The 13,471-nt window shown below is 38.5% G+C and overlaps 2 protein-coding genes across 3 annotated transcripts; both read right to left on the bottom strand.

The window, feature by feature from the left end:
* Positions 1-130: 130 nt before the first annotated feature.
* On the bottom strand, positions 131-5,481 carry LOC132200162 (tax1-binding protein 1 homolog). Of its 2 annotated transcripts, none has more exons than XM_059625413.1 (8): positions 5,252-5,481; positions 2,975-3,145; positions 2,181-2,555; positions 1,962-2,129; positions 1,737-1,907; positions 1,386-1,685; positions 890-1,059; positions 131-739 (listed from the first exon to the last, which is right to left on the bottom strand). In XM_059625413.1, exons 1-8 carry the CDS (start codon positions 5,321-5,323, stop codon positions 619-621), a joined length of 1,548 nt encoding a protein of 515 aa, XP_059481396.1. In that variant the 5' UTR covers positions 5,324-5,481; the 3' UTR covers positions 131-618. The 2 variants fall into 2 exon arrangements, with proteins under 2 accessions (XP_059481396.1, XP_059481395.1); XM_059625412.1 differs by lacking the exon at positions 5,252-5,481 and adding an exon at positions 3,235-3,687.
* Positions 5,482-6,501: 1,020 nt separating this feature from the next.
* Positions 6,502-13,194, bottom strand: LOC132200166 (kinesin-like protein KIF21A). The gene is made up of 10 exons (XM_059625417.1): positions 12,948-13,194; positions 10,245-10,468; positions 9,768-10,001; positions 9,540-9,710; positions 9,139-9,475; positions 8,828-9,078; positions 8,586-8,763; positions 7,659-8,307; positions 7,447-7,600; positions 6,502-7,393 (listed from the first exon to the last, which is right to left on the bottom strand). Exons 4-8 carry the CDS (start codon positions 9,557-9,559, stop codon positions 7,783-7,785), a joined length of 1,311 nt encoding a protein of 436 aa, XP_059481400.1. The 5' UTR covers positions 9,560-9,710; positions 9,768-10,001; positions 10,245-10,468; positions 12,948-13,194; the 3' UTR covers positions 6,502-7,393; positions 7,447-7,600; positions 7,659-7,782.
* Positions 13,195-13,471: the final 277 nt, after the last annotated feature.

Here is a 13,471-nt window from a genome sequence, read left to right as displayed (position 1 = left end):
TTCCATCTGCCGCTCATGCAGGAAAGTATAACGAAAATCGATGAAATCGGTTCCCACTCTGATTGAAGGCAGCTAGTCATTTTTCATTTTTGTGATGGTGAATTGATATAAAAAGATCATTTTTTTCTGCTATACTTAATCGTTTTATTTACCCTTCATTGCTTCCTGCCTAAATATACTGTACTCATTTATCACGAAATTTATATATTATAATTTTCTCGTTACATCATATTTCATAGATTAAAATACTATTATATTCTCTTACAGCATTTTCTCTTGGAAGTTCTAAAAATTCAATTTGGCTTTCCATTAAAACATAAAATCTAATTATATCACTATGGTCATGCATTTTTTACATCAACAGATAAAATTAAAAAAGGAACTGAAACACAGCATGGTCTAGTAAAATAGAACAGTAACGAAAGCGAATGGACAGAGGTGAGGTTTATAGACACAAGACTAGCCGTGACACATAAAGATTGTGTACTGAATTTTTGTATGTTGTAAACATGTTAAATGCTAATTCGACCTACGTAGATTATAAATTTTTGCCGTTCGACTAATGTGAGTGTGACACCCGTGCGTAAGAATTTTAAATAAGTTTGTCTGTTAGTTAGTTTAAGATAGATGATTCTCAAAGTGTTGAGTGAAAAGATCACTGGAGCCTGCAGGGAATGTTACTTTGCACATAGGACAGACACGAGAGGAGCTACCATCACCAGGGGTAACGTCACCAGACCTGCGAATTGTTTGGCAATCTTTGTTAAACGTGTTCCAGCTTTTTGTGACGGCTGGATGTAAAAACGTGAAAATGAAATCATAACAGTAGCACTGGGTGCAGAAAATAACATCAAAAATGGAAAATCCGAGGCGTATTTTGGAAACTTACAAAGCGTTTTCTTTGCTCGAGCTGCTCCTCTTTCCAGCAGATTTTGAAAGCTTCTTTTCAACCTTACACTTTTCAACATAAACCTTCTTGTACTCCTCGGCTCCTTGGTCCAGACGAATCCGCAGGTCTGCAACCTGTTCCTCCAATTTGGTGATTTTCACAGTGGAATTCTAAATTTAAAAAAAAAAAATATATAATAACAATAAATTAGCAACATTTTGCTAATTATCCTCCCAAAAATTAGAAGCGTTAAATAATTTAATTTAAGTGAAGAAAATTGTATAATTTAAAAAATACTTCCAGGGTTGCAACGCTTAGAAAGCACTGAGCCCAGTGGAGTTTGGCGCTGAAGAAGAAACTCATTTTTTTTGCTGTCTCCATTTCCATGAACGGTGCAAAACCCTGACACTGTTCTTATTTTTTTTTTTTTAATTGGTACTTTCAACTTGTCACTTAAATTAAATTACAGCTCCATAATAATTTTATTTTAATTTACCGAGCAGTGATTGCACAACTGCAGGGAGTGTGGCTCAGGGTCTGTCAGTTTCTGACTTAGCTTCAACACCTGGTTGACCAGGTCAGTCTCTCGCTTCTGAAGGTCTCCATAGGCGGCCTTCAGGTCCCTGTACTTTTCGTCCGTCAGATGCAACTGCTGCTCCAGATTGCTGCGGTGCTCCCTGAGCAAATCAACGTCCTGCTGCACTCGCTCGGCGTTCAGCAGGGATGTGCGAAGTGTGGTCAACTCATTCAGCAAATGCAACTCTCTCTCTGTGGCATTTTTAGTTTGAAGTCTCAACTAAAAATTTTAACAATTAATCCCATGAGAATCATTTAACTTAAAAATTACATTTTCAGTCAGTTTTTCTTTTTCTTTCTGCAAATTCTGGCACTCCTGGGTGAAAAGAGAAATTTTCTGCTCCATTTCAGCCAATATATGGTTCTTTTCTTGAAGCTCCTGGGACATTTCATCTCCTCGACGGACATTTTCTCGCAGTAGTCCAGCCATGCGAGTTTTGTCCTTTAAATTTACATTCTTTAAAAAGCCGTATTTAAAAACTCAATTAAATCTTACAGCGCTCAAAGTTTCAACCGTGGCGGTCAGAGCATCAATATTCTGCTTGGAAATTCGCAGATCATTACAGGTGGAGTTCCGAGACTCGTCCAGAGACTTTATTTCCGACTGCAGCTTCATCACGTGCCTTTCCCTCTGTTTAGATGATTCCAAAATTTGCAGCAAACTCTGAAATTAAAAATTTTCAATAATGAAAGAAAAAATTGTAAAATAACAAACATTTTTCTCGGCTATTTCTGCTTCGGTTGTTGCCTTCATGTTTGAAATTTCCTCACGAGCCTTGTCAAGTTCTCTCTTGACTTTGGCCAACTCGTCAGCGAGTTTCACCTTCTCGAGTTGGGCGTCCGAATGGTTCTCCTGCAACTTGCGCAGTTTGTCCTCGACGACGGCAGTCCGGCTGCGCACGACGACCATGCTGTCGTCCATCAAATGCATGCAGAGCTCAGCCTCATGCGACCTGCGGAACTGGAATGGCACACTGGCGCCGCAAACAGACCCGTCCACGTTCACATAGCACAACTGGTAGAACTCCTGCTCGTCTTTGGGAAGTGCGTCTGCTCGGAAAATAACAATTCCTCCCTGCTTCGATTGGACCTAGAATCATGGAAAATTAACATTTTTATCATTTTTTAAAGGAGAATTTTTATTTGTGTTATCAAAGAAGGAAACTAAGAACAAATTTAAAACTAAATGTGTATTTAAAAATTATCGTTAATATTGTTTTATTTGAAAGTTTATAAAAAGAAGAAAATATCTTAATCATTTGTGAAGTGATTGATTTGAAACACATTTTATGGTTTCTTAATCTGAACAGTAAGACTTTATGGCACGTCTGCGTCATGTGAACTGTGCCACGGTTTATTATCTGTGCAAAAAAAGAGAACAATATGCTATCAAGTGTTTATATTTGCAATTTGCGGAATAATAACGCAAACAATCGCTACCTTAACGCAGTGCGACTGCAAAAAAATCCTCGAAGGAAAATTGCATAACAAATTATAATTAATTCTTACATCGGGCGAGAGGGCAGGGTGCTTGAGGATTGCCTCATCCGTGTTTGTCCATCCGATCTTGAAGAGCGCAATGTAGTCGCCCTCCTCCACCTCAAGGTCCGAGTTGAGCGAATACCTGCAGCAAACGTCCGCGTCCGTCGGGTAACTGTCCAGAATGTCCTGGAAGACAACCTGAAATGTTTGCAAAAATATAATAAATTATTGGTCCTTTTCGAGGAGTGAGTCATTAAATAAAAATTAAAGTTTCATATTTTTCGTACCATGGCGTACTGGGAGGTCGATAGGGCCTTGTGGTCGCTCTCGAGACACACCGACCCGTGCTCGAAGTCCATGTAACTGACGCTGCCCATGAAGTCCGTCCCTTGGCCGTGGTGCGAAGACAGGACGAAAATGTCGTCCGAGTCGTCCGGATTGGCGACCGTCGTCGTCGAGTTGCTTTCTTGGTTTTGCAGCGCCGAATTCGACGTCGGCGGACTTTCAGTTTCGACGGGATTGTCCGCCAAGTCCTCGGCAGTCAGGAGGACACTCCATTGCGGATCCATTGTCTTGCGGAAATCACAGTTTGCCTATTTTGTTTTGCACCACCAGCTGCGATTGTTTATTTGCGTAATGGATATTGGATTTGTGATTGGATTGCGGCACAGAACAGAGTGATTAAATAATGCTTATTCTACACGGCAGGAGGCAGCGCACTTCACGGGCGCCCGGCGCACTTTACGCGACTCCCAACTGGAGGTTTAGGTTTACTCTGGTTTACTCGCTTCTATACAGGTCGCGTTACGGGCGTAAAATATTTGAAACTTAGGAGGGAACACGGCATGGTAGAAATTAAAAATATTATTATAAAATTTTTTTTCAATTTTTTTTATTGAAATGGTTGAAAGTATGTATTTTATTAAAATTTTCTATTGTTTAAGAACTCCTTATTGACATAGTCAAATCAAGTCTTTACAACAATAGAAGCCATTTTGGGCAATTATTGGGAAAATAACAAACCATTGTTGTAAAGACTTGATTTGACTATGTCAATAAGGAGTCCTTAACTTAAGTTTTATAAAAATCTAATAATAAAATTATTTCAGGATCACGAGCGTTGAAAGTCAATTATATATCAAATAATCATAATAACAACATTTATTTTCAATTTATTTGAAGAATTTAACTTATTACTTGAGGAGAAGATCATGGAAATGAAAAAGTCTTCCTCATTTACAACGTGGAAAAGCCCGAGTCCTTTATTTTTCCATTTATTTTCATTATATTTGCAAATAAAATATAAATAAATTATCAATTATAATTTGTAAATTTTAATTTGCAGTGTATATTTCTTTAACAATATGTACAGAAATGATTAAAAAAAAGTCGTAAACAAATTATTGATAATTTTCAATCCATATCTTAGGTTAGAAATTTGAATTATTTTTTTCCAAAGAATGGTTTTATATTATAATAAAAAAAATCGGCATTTATTGGTTGATGCCGTTTGCTCTATATTATATAAATATTGAGTGGAAAATTTTTTAACATGTAAATGTAAGAAACAGCAAATCCTGAACTTATAATTTACCTAAATTACGTTTTTCAATAGCCCTAAAAATTTATTTACTTGTAATTATAAATTCGTTTCAAATATTTGATCTCGCTGGCCACTAGCGTGGTCCCTGGAATTTTTAAAGTACTTCCTATACTTCAATGAATTTAATCATAAAATAACAATATTTATATATGGAAATAAAACCTTCATATATAAATAATTCACAGCAAAATTAGCCGAGAAAAATCTATCTGATTGTTGGCGAAAAATGGCAAGCGGTGGAGAAGTGTCTGGCACCCTGCTACACCCAAAGATTTTTAATTTAACCCTTTTCTATTTCCCATCCAACAGTGTTGATAACCTAAGGGGAAGGGGGTTGCCGACTTCAGGAGGCAGCGTTGAGTGGGGAGCGCCCGAAGGAGAGGTTGACGCGAGCTCACTGCTAGCTCGGGCCCTGGTGCTCCGATCGGGACGGGGTTTGCACCAACAGGACCGGCCCTCGCCCAGGGTGCCGTATCTGAGGGTTCACTGGCAAGAAGAAGCGGGCCCGAAGGTCACCCTCCTCCACCTCAAGGTCCGAGTTGAGCGAATACCTGCAGCAAACGTCCGCGTCCGTCGGGTAACTGTCCAGAATGTCCTGAAAGACAACCTGAAGTGTTTGCAATATAGCTATAATAGAAATTATTGGTCCTTTTTGAGGAGTGAGTCATTAAATAAATATCAGTTTCATATATTTTTCGTACCATGGCGTACTGGGAGGTTGATAGGGCCTTGTGGTCGCTCTCGAGACAGACCGACCCGTGCTCGAAGTCCATGTAACTGACGCTGCCCAGGAAATCCGTCCCTTGGCCGTGGTGCGAAGGAAGACAGGACGAAAATGTCGTCCGAGTCGTCCGGATTTTGGCGACCGTCGTCGTCGAGTTGCTTTTCTTGGTTTTGCAGCGCCGAATTCGACGTCGGCGGACGTTCAGTTTCGACGGGATTATTGCGGAGAAAAAAGTCTCAGTAGAGTGGGGAGACCATAATGTTTAGCTGAAAGGTCGGCAGATGGCACTCCGGCACGAGTGGTACAAGGTGCAATGAAAAATGGAAATCGGCCGGCGCGAAGATAACTGTGCGTCAAGAACTTTTTCGTCCTTGAATGGTCCTCAGCAGTGTCATTCTCGCCCTACGCTGACCAGCAACCGATGGTCCGACATAAACCTACGCGCAGGCAGGTATATCGAACGTTTCTCCCGTTTCTCCTAAGGAGAGTAAAAGATAGAGGAGATGCGGAACCTAGGAGACCAGCGCGGACCAGTTTAACAATAGGAAGGTTCCTCCTCTCCGCGCCTCCTCTACCTTTCACTCTCCTTAGTTTCTCCTCGCCTTACACGCATGAGCTCAATGAGTACCTGTGCATCACCAACCCTCGCAAAAAACATGAGCTGCAGCTTCCTTCCTCACACTCCTCACCCTCTTCTGTTCTCACTGAGGTCAAGGGTAACCTGATCGAGGCCATCCAGAATGGTGAGATCTCTGTAGTTGTGCATGCAGTCGCGTCTGACATGGGTCGCAGTCACGGATTTGCTGCAAAACTGGATCGAGTCCAGCAGACCCTTCAACCTTTCCTCCGCAACAATTTCGTCACCCGGGAGCCGGGAACCATCGTGCAGCAGTGGGATAATATATAACCGCACAAAGACCCTATCCTCCATCTCAACACTAAATTTTGCTCCTCATTGTCAGACAGACTTTCAATGAACCCAAATCAATTTCTTTCTAACTTGCATGCCTTTCACTAGCTCTTTGCATGACTTCTGTGTGGCAAAAAACATCATATTCCATTTTGCAATGCCAAAAATATTTAACGTACAATAAAAAATAAAAAAATTAAACACAATAATATTTGCGACCAGTAAATTAAATTTTGTTTATTTTGTATAAAAAATTTTTTTTATTGTTGGGGTTAACAAATAAAATAATAATTTTTTGTATTTCATTTTTTTTTTTATTCATCAATGAAAAAATATTACTTTATTCACACGAACCAGAAATGAATTAGAAGTACCCCCAAATTTCTTGTTAAAATATATTTTAGAAGCCTTTTTCCTTAAAATCTGTGGATCGTTCTTGTCACAAAGTCTTGACCGTACATAAATTTTAATTCTTCTTTAGTCAGTCATATTGTGTTAAACAAAAGTAATAAATGGTCCATGATTATATTGAAATACAAAAATCTACTAAACAGTCGTCTGCAAAAGGATTCTCTGATATTGTGTACAATGCTCCTATTTACCAGCAAAAGTAATATCTCCATTCGACAAATAATCATTAAAAGCAATAAATTAAATAAATTAAAATGCGCAAAAAAATTCCTAACGGAGTGATTTTTTTAACAGAAGCACCAATGAACAAGCAGCGAACGCCCGCCTTCTTATTTCAAGTGAAATTCACAAATCAAATGCTTCAGTAATAAAAGAGAGATTGAGAATTCTCCTTAACAACTAAAAACAGAGAAATGATGTGCGCGTCTTTTCGATGTATATGACCATGTATCACCCCAGTGTTCCGAATATCTACTCAAAAATCAAGAAAACGTAAATTTCATAAGTCTGGAGAAAAAAAACATTTTGAGCTAACAATTTGAAAGATAAATGACAAATATGGGTCTGCTTGACTTTCTGATTTGAACCATGTTTAAAGAGGATCCAGATTGATATTACATACGAGAAAAAATGCACTAACCAATTTTAGACAGTTAAATTTGATCACATTTCCTTAAAAGCGTCAGTCTTTCATAGAGCTACTGATCGACATTCAAAGTGTTATTCTTGATTATGGCACGACCATAAACCCAAGACAATGCATCGTTAGGCTTATAGAGCAAGTCGCTGTCTCCATTCCTAGAAATGAAACATTGTTAATAACCCAACTATAAATTTAAATATTATTTTACTCTTTTTCTGTGCCAAGGAGCAAATTGTCTTTTCCATTGCTGCTACGCACTTTGCCGCAGATGTAGTCAATGAAGTCTTCATATTCCTTTATTTCCTTTGGTGCACTGAACGTAGATTTGACCTTCTCCTCTTCTACCATCTTTCGAACATATTCTAAAATGTTTTAAAAGTAAATTTTCTGCATAATTATATTAAACGATAAATTGCATACCAGCAACGGCTTTCTTCTTTTCCTTGTGAAGTATGGATCGGCTCAGTCTCGAATTTGGTGAAGCTTTTCCAGATTTTGTTCCACAGTACAACCCCGACAGCCCAAATATTCCAACACTATATACTTAAATAAGTGCGTCCTGGTCGGTGCGCAGCTTGACGCCATCAATAGTTTCCTTCCTCTCCTTCAGCAGTTGAACTTCCTCAAAAAAGTGGACGTACTCTTTCTTATCGTCAGGGATATTCTGAGGGGCTTCCTGGCGAAGTCTGGCTAAGACTCTTTTTGCCAAAAAGGAGCGAACCTTGCACTGTATTTTCGTAGCGGCTGCACACTGTCGTAAGGCCATATCCTTTTTCAGCTTCACCAAACGTTTTTGGGCTGCGTGGCGTCTCCAGGCACATTGTATTTTTAATGCCCTTTTGTTCTGATTCCGAGCATATACTTCCAACTGCAGAAGAATTTGCAGTGCCAAAAGGAAGCGCCAAGCGAAGTGAATGGCTTCTTTGGGAACTTGTTCTCTCCTTTCCTTCTGGACCAAGTTTGAAGCCTGTGTGTCTTCCTTGCAGACCAATTCACTTTTGTCGTCATCGTCTTCAGAAATTGTGGCAGAAATAGTAGGCACACACTCGACTGTTAGATCAGGGCCGACCTTTAAATAGAAAGAGAATATTTAATTATGCTAAATTAATAGCTTCGGGAGCACTGCTTTTTTTCAACAAAATTAATAGTTTTTAAGTTTTTTAGGACCAAATCACTTCCTTGAATGTACTCGTAATGCTTTAAGTTATAGTGTGAAGCAGCTTGGTCAAGAAATGATCTGTTAATTGATATCATTACGTAAAGTCGCACACCTAATGTGGTGTACCTTCAATAAATTCATTCATTAGTTTTCTTAAACAACAAATTTCAGTTTTTACTATTGCTCACCTTAATCTTCTTCATTTCCGACAATTCACTCCTCAACTGCCTGAGCTGGCTTTTGTATTCAGAGTGCTCTTCAAGAACTCTGGCTTGCTCGTTCTGGGCGGTCATGAGCTCCTTCTGCATGTTGGCCAACTTCCTCTCATAATCATCCTTGAATCTCTTGATGCGTTCACCTTCCTCACTATCCGAATCCAAATCAAATAATTGCATCAATAATGACAACGAGGTTCCGAAAATTAGCAAACCTTGCTGTGAGGGTCTCAATGTCTTCTTTCTCCTTCTGTGTCATTATGAGCTTGATGTTTTCCTGCTTGCAATCGGCCAGCTCTTTTTGCAGCCGCTGTACTTCTTGCTCCGGATGGCGTAGTTCCTGTGCATTGTTTACTTTGTTTTTGGAAACTCTGTTTTTAATGTGTCGAGCTCTGTCTGCGTATGTGAGAGTGCCCAAGGTTTCCTGGAAATCTTTAGCCGTTGGTGAAACGCAGGCAATCATAACCTGTAATTGAAAATAATAATAAATAAAAAATAAAAAAACCTTAAATGATCAAATTATTACCGTTTTGGAATTTCCACCGAGCGATTCTTCCAACATCCTGTTAAGCTTCGAGTTCCTGTAGGGGACATGCGTGGCCCTCTTTTTCTTGTCTCCCAGAGCAGAAATGACGTGTCCCAGGGCCAAAAGACTTAAGTTAATAGAAATAATGCCTTCTTTTGCCCTTTTTCCAGTGGCATCGGTGTGGTGCAATCGTTCAGAGCCTGCCAGGTCCACGAATTGTAACTTAGAGCTGAGAGGCTCGAAGTCGCCGGTGACTCCATCCACATTGTCTCCACAAGGTCCTTCAGAAACCGAACGTCGCTGCCGAATTAGCATACTAAAAATTACATGGGACGATCTGGAAAATGTTAAAATATAATTTAATAACTGTTTTTTTATAGCTTTTAATTTTGTTGTATTACCTCGATGACTGATGATTCATCTGCTGTGTTTCATCGCCAGTAGACCTGCTAAGAGCGCCATATTTGAGGCAGCTCAATGCTTCCTCCTCTCTGACTTTACAGACGTCCGTGTGACACCGTCAAGCGAGATTCTGTCATGTTGATCACTAAAATTCGGAACTTCTTGGGCTCCTGAAACAAAAATTTTCAATTATGTTTTCTAAATGAAAATCTTTTAAATTTTCTTACTTTTATAGAATTTTCAGGCTCCAGCAGGTCATAGAGGTTTTCGTTGTACAGTTCAATGAACTATACCTCAACACTAAACTCCGGAACTTGAGCTTCTCTCGCCTGTTCCTGCCGAAGCTTCATGCTGTTAAAGATGTGTCGTATTGCTCTCGGGAGCATGCCCATGTCTTTTAGGCTAGTTCTAGTGGACAGCTCCCAGTCTGTGCCCATGATGTAGGTCTTGCCGCTTCCAGTCTGAAAATGTAATAGGTCGGAAATAATTTCACAAATTCTTGGGGTTAATTCTTCATGGTTAAAGGCAAATTGTAAAAATTTAGTGCTTCGATCAATTTAAAAATTGAAATAAAATATTTATTACTGTTTCTTAGTTTTGAAGTATTTATATTTAAATAATTAAAATTAAGTAATATTTTGCAAAAAAAAAAAAAAAACATTATAAATTTTGTGCGATGCGATTTCAAAATCTCATTTTGTTACCTGTCCATAGGCGAGAACCGTAGCGTTGAAGCCCTCGAGGGCGCTCTCGACAAGCTGGGCAACATATTTCCTCATACAAGATGCTCTGCGCATGGTGTGTGTCAAAAGTGTGGTCATATTTAAAATTTTTCCCCTTGCCCAGCTGCACCTGCGGCTCCTCCGGAGAGATTTTCGTGCACACTTCAATGTTGTTGGTCACCTCTCGAGCGCTTAGAGGTCGGATTCTGCAAGAATCGCAAAACACGCCTTGTACAAGTCCTGGGAGCAGATATTAACCTACTGTATCGTTCGACGACGCAGTGTAAAGTAGGCAACACGCGTCACTTCGAAGGTGCGCGTGACGCATAATTGCTTTAAAAATAGTAAATGAAAATTGCAGTGACATTTTATGTATTAAACCTTGAAATTTTCTATTAATAAATTGTCCACGTTGGTTAGATCAAAATTTGTTGAAAATAATTCAGCCTGTAAAATCAGCTGCGATACTATTTGATCTCAAACATTTCTCATGCTTTTTTTTGAGCTCCCCCAACACTAAGACTTTCAATTGAGGAAACTCGTAGTAATTACTAAAGAAAAAATAATTAAATTTTAATATGAATTCCAAAACGAGTTTTTGGAGTCTGTAGCTACTCTCCTCAAAAACTTAGAAGTAACTATTCTATGCTGTGAATGATGATTATGCAAAACCATCCATCAAGTAATAATTTATCCTTGTACATTCTTTGGAACTGAAGATGTTGGTCTACACTCAAAATTGAAATTAATTGTGCTTCCTTCAGTTTAATTTGGGGTAATAAAAAACAAAGCCTTTCGCAAAACTGAAATCATCAGTGCAAAAAACCATAGTGGTGAAAATTTGTGAAAATATCCACAAAAACTCAGCCATTCAAAAAACTTTACTATAGAATTTAGAGAAAAAAATGGTTTGATAACAATACAATTGATCTATCGCAAGCAGATCTCAAGCGCACAGGAGCACACGAAATCTCACTTTATAATTCTCGTCATTGAAATATCAGTGAGACAAAAAATTTGTATGTTGTATAATTGCTTATTGGGAGACACACACTTCTCAATTTATTCTACTTTATCTGATCTTGAGTGATTCAAACATAGGTGAAATAAACAAAGAAGTCAAAGTAATGTTGAATAATAATTATTAGTATCGATTACTTTGATGCTTAATAAAATATAAATATGGTACCATTTTTAAAGCAAGTATGCATCACGCGCATATTCGAAGTGCCACGTGTTGCCTACTTTACACTGTGTCGTCGAACGTAATCGTCGTCGTCCAAGTAATTTAAGGTTCAATATAAGTAACCTTTATTTCACTTCCGGTTTATTTTGATGATTTCGATCTGCGCAAATAATGAAATTTGTCCCGACTGCCAAAAATTTGTTTGCCGGCATTCCGATTGTAAGATCGAATCCTCATGTGAACGTTTCCAAGCAGCCTAGCGAGATTGCATTTTTTGGTTTATTTGTGTTTCACGCTGTTGCTGAATGGAGAAAACGCCGAGTGAGAAGCAAAAATCCCACACAGGTCCGACAGTCCGTGTGTCTGTCGACTGGATGCTCATTCAGAGTCTATGCTAGACGTCCACGATCGGTTCGCGGGGCGAAATTTCTCTTGTCGCACGGCTCTAGTTCGCTAGAGTTGAATCGAGTTCTATACTCTGGCGAAAAATATGTTGCTTGCGTTCTCTTCATAAAAAAATTAAGAAAATGAAAGCTTATGAAGATACTTTTTATTTTAATTTTAATAAATCCGTCAGTTCTGAAATAAGTTTAATGAACTTTTTGAAGAAAAATTTAGATTTAATGTTAAGTAAATTTATTGATAAATATTATTAAAAAAAATTTAAATAATTTTTTTTTTTTTTTTTTTGTAACAAATTATTTCAATTTTATAGAACAAGACGAAATTAGTTTAAAAGACAAATTTTTTCGTTTTCAATATGCTCATAATTTTATTCTTAATTAAATTTGTGTCTCTTTTTAAAGTTAATTTAAAAGTTAAATATAAATTGTTTAATTATTTAAAAATGTAAACGAAAAAGCTTATATATTTTTTAAAATCTTAAAATAATTGTTACTCTCAAGATTTTCAGATGATCGCCTATTGTCAAGAAGAAATAAGCTCCACTATTTATTAAAATTTCTAGAAAATAAAAAGAGCGTAAAAGAGCGCTTTTTTTCTACTCTCTCTGAAAAAAGCTCGCGCTCTCCAGGTCAAAAAAATTAATTAGCGCAATTGAGAGCTCCAAACAGATAAAAATCTGTATATAAAATCATTTTAAAAATTTGGCGAATATTAATTTTCATCTTTCATAACTGGACTCATTGTGATAGATGGGGTCTTTTTTGTCGGAAGTTTTAGCAAATTTCTATGCAGGTAATTTTGAAATGCAAAAAATGCACTCGCTCGGCAAAGTATCTCGCAAGCCATCCAGCATTCCCGGCATTCCCGAAAGCTGGAAAGATAAACGAGAATAGACAAGTCTGTTCGTTGTCGAAATTAACCGTGCCGATACGAGTGACAAGGAGCAAAATGCTTAATATAAGCAATATTCTTCAAAAGCGTGGCCCCGTGACTTTGCCAGCTTCATTTTCGGTTTTCCCGATCGCAATTCGACGCTAAAATCTTAATAATCCATAATCGGAAAATATGTAATTTGAAAATAGAATTAGACTGACCTCACAGCCACTCGTACAGGTGCGTCCTCGACCTCAGCCATCTCGAGGGGTGTCTGGGCGAGCGTCGGCTCCGCCGGCTCCATCAAAAAATGTTCCAGTCGCAAAAATCAAACACGCGGCGAATGAAAAGAACGTGCGTGCGTCTGGCCTCTGGCCTGCGACATCCAATCCAACCTGCCTCACTTGCTATCTTTCGCCGTCTGCGTCTGGCCTGGCCCGCGCCTGCCCTGCACCGACTGACGATGATGATCTTGTAGGATGACGACTGAACCACGTGACTGAAGTTAGCGATACAGGCTTATTGGTCCCATAAAGGTATAATACCTTTATGATTGGTCCCAACCCAATGTGCTTCCCACCGCTAGGTGGTAAGGTGGTGAATGAATGTCGCTTTTTGTAGTGCTGCTCCAGCAGTACATATTGTAAGCAAACGCGTTTAATAAAAGAATTATTATTAGCTGGACAGACATGGTTTTACAGAATATTAGATTTAATGCTGTTTGTTTTCTGATAAAATTGGCGGA

The sequence above is a fragment of the Neocloeon triangulifer genome, unplaced genomic scaffold (assembly GCF_031216515.1).
Source record: "Neocloeon triangulifer isolate White Clay Creek 2 clone unplaced genomic scaffold, ASM3121651v1 ptg000014l, whole genome shotgun sequence".
Lineage (NCBI taxonomy): Eukaryota > Metazoa > Arthropoda > Insecta > Ephemeroptera > Baetidae > Neocloeon > Neocloeon triangulifer.
The sequence above is the reverse complement of the archived record's forward strand: the minus strand, read 5'-3'. Positions and strand labels throughout refer to the sequence as shown.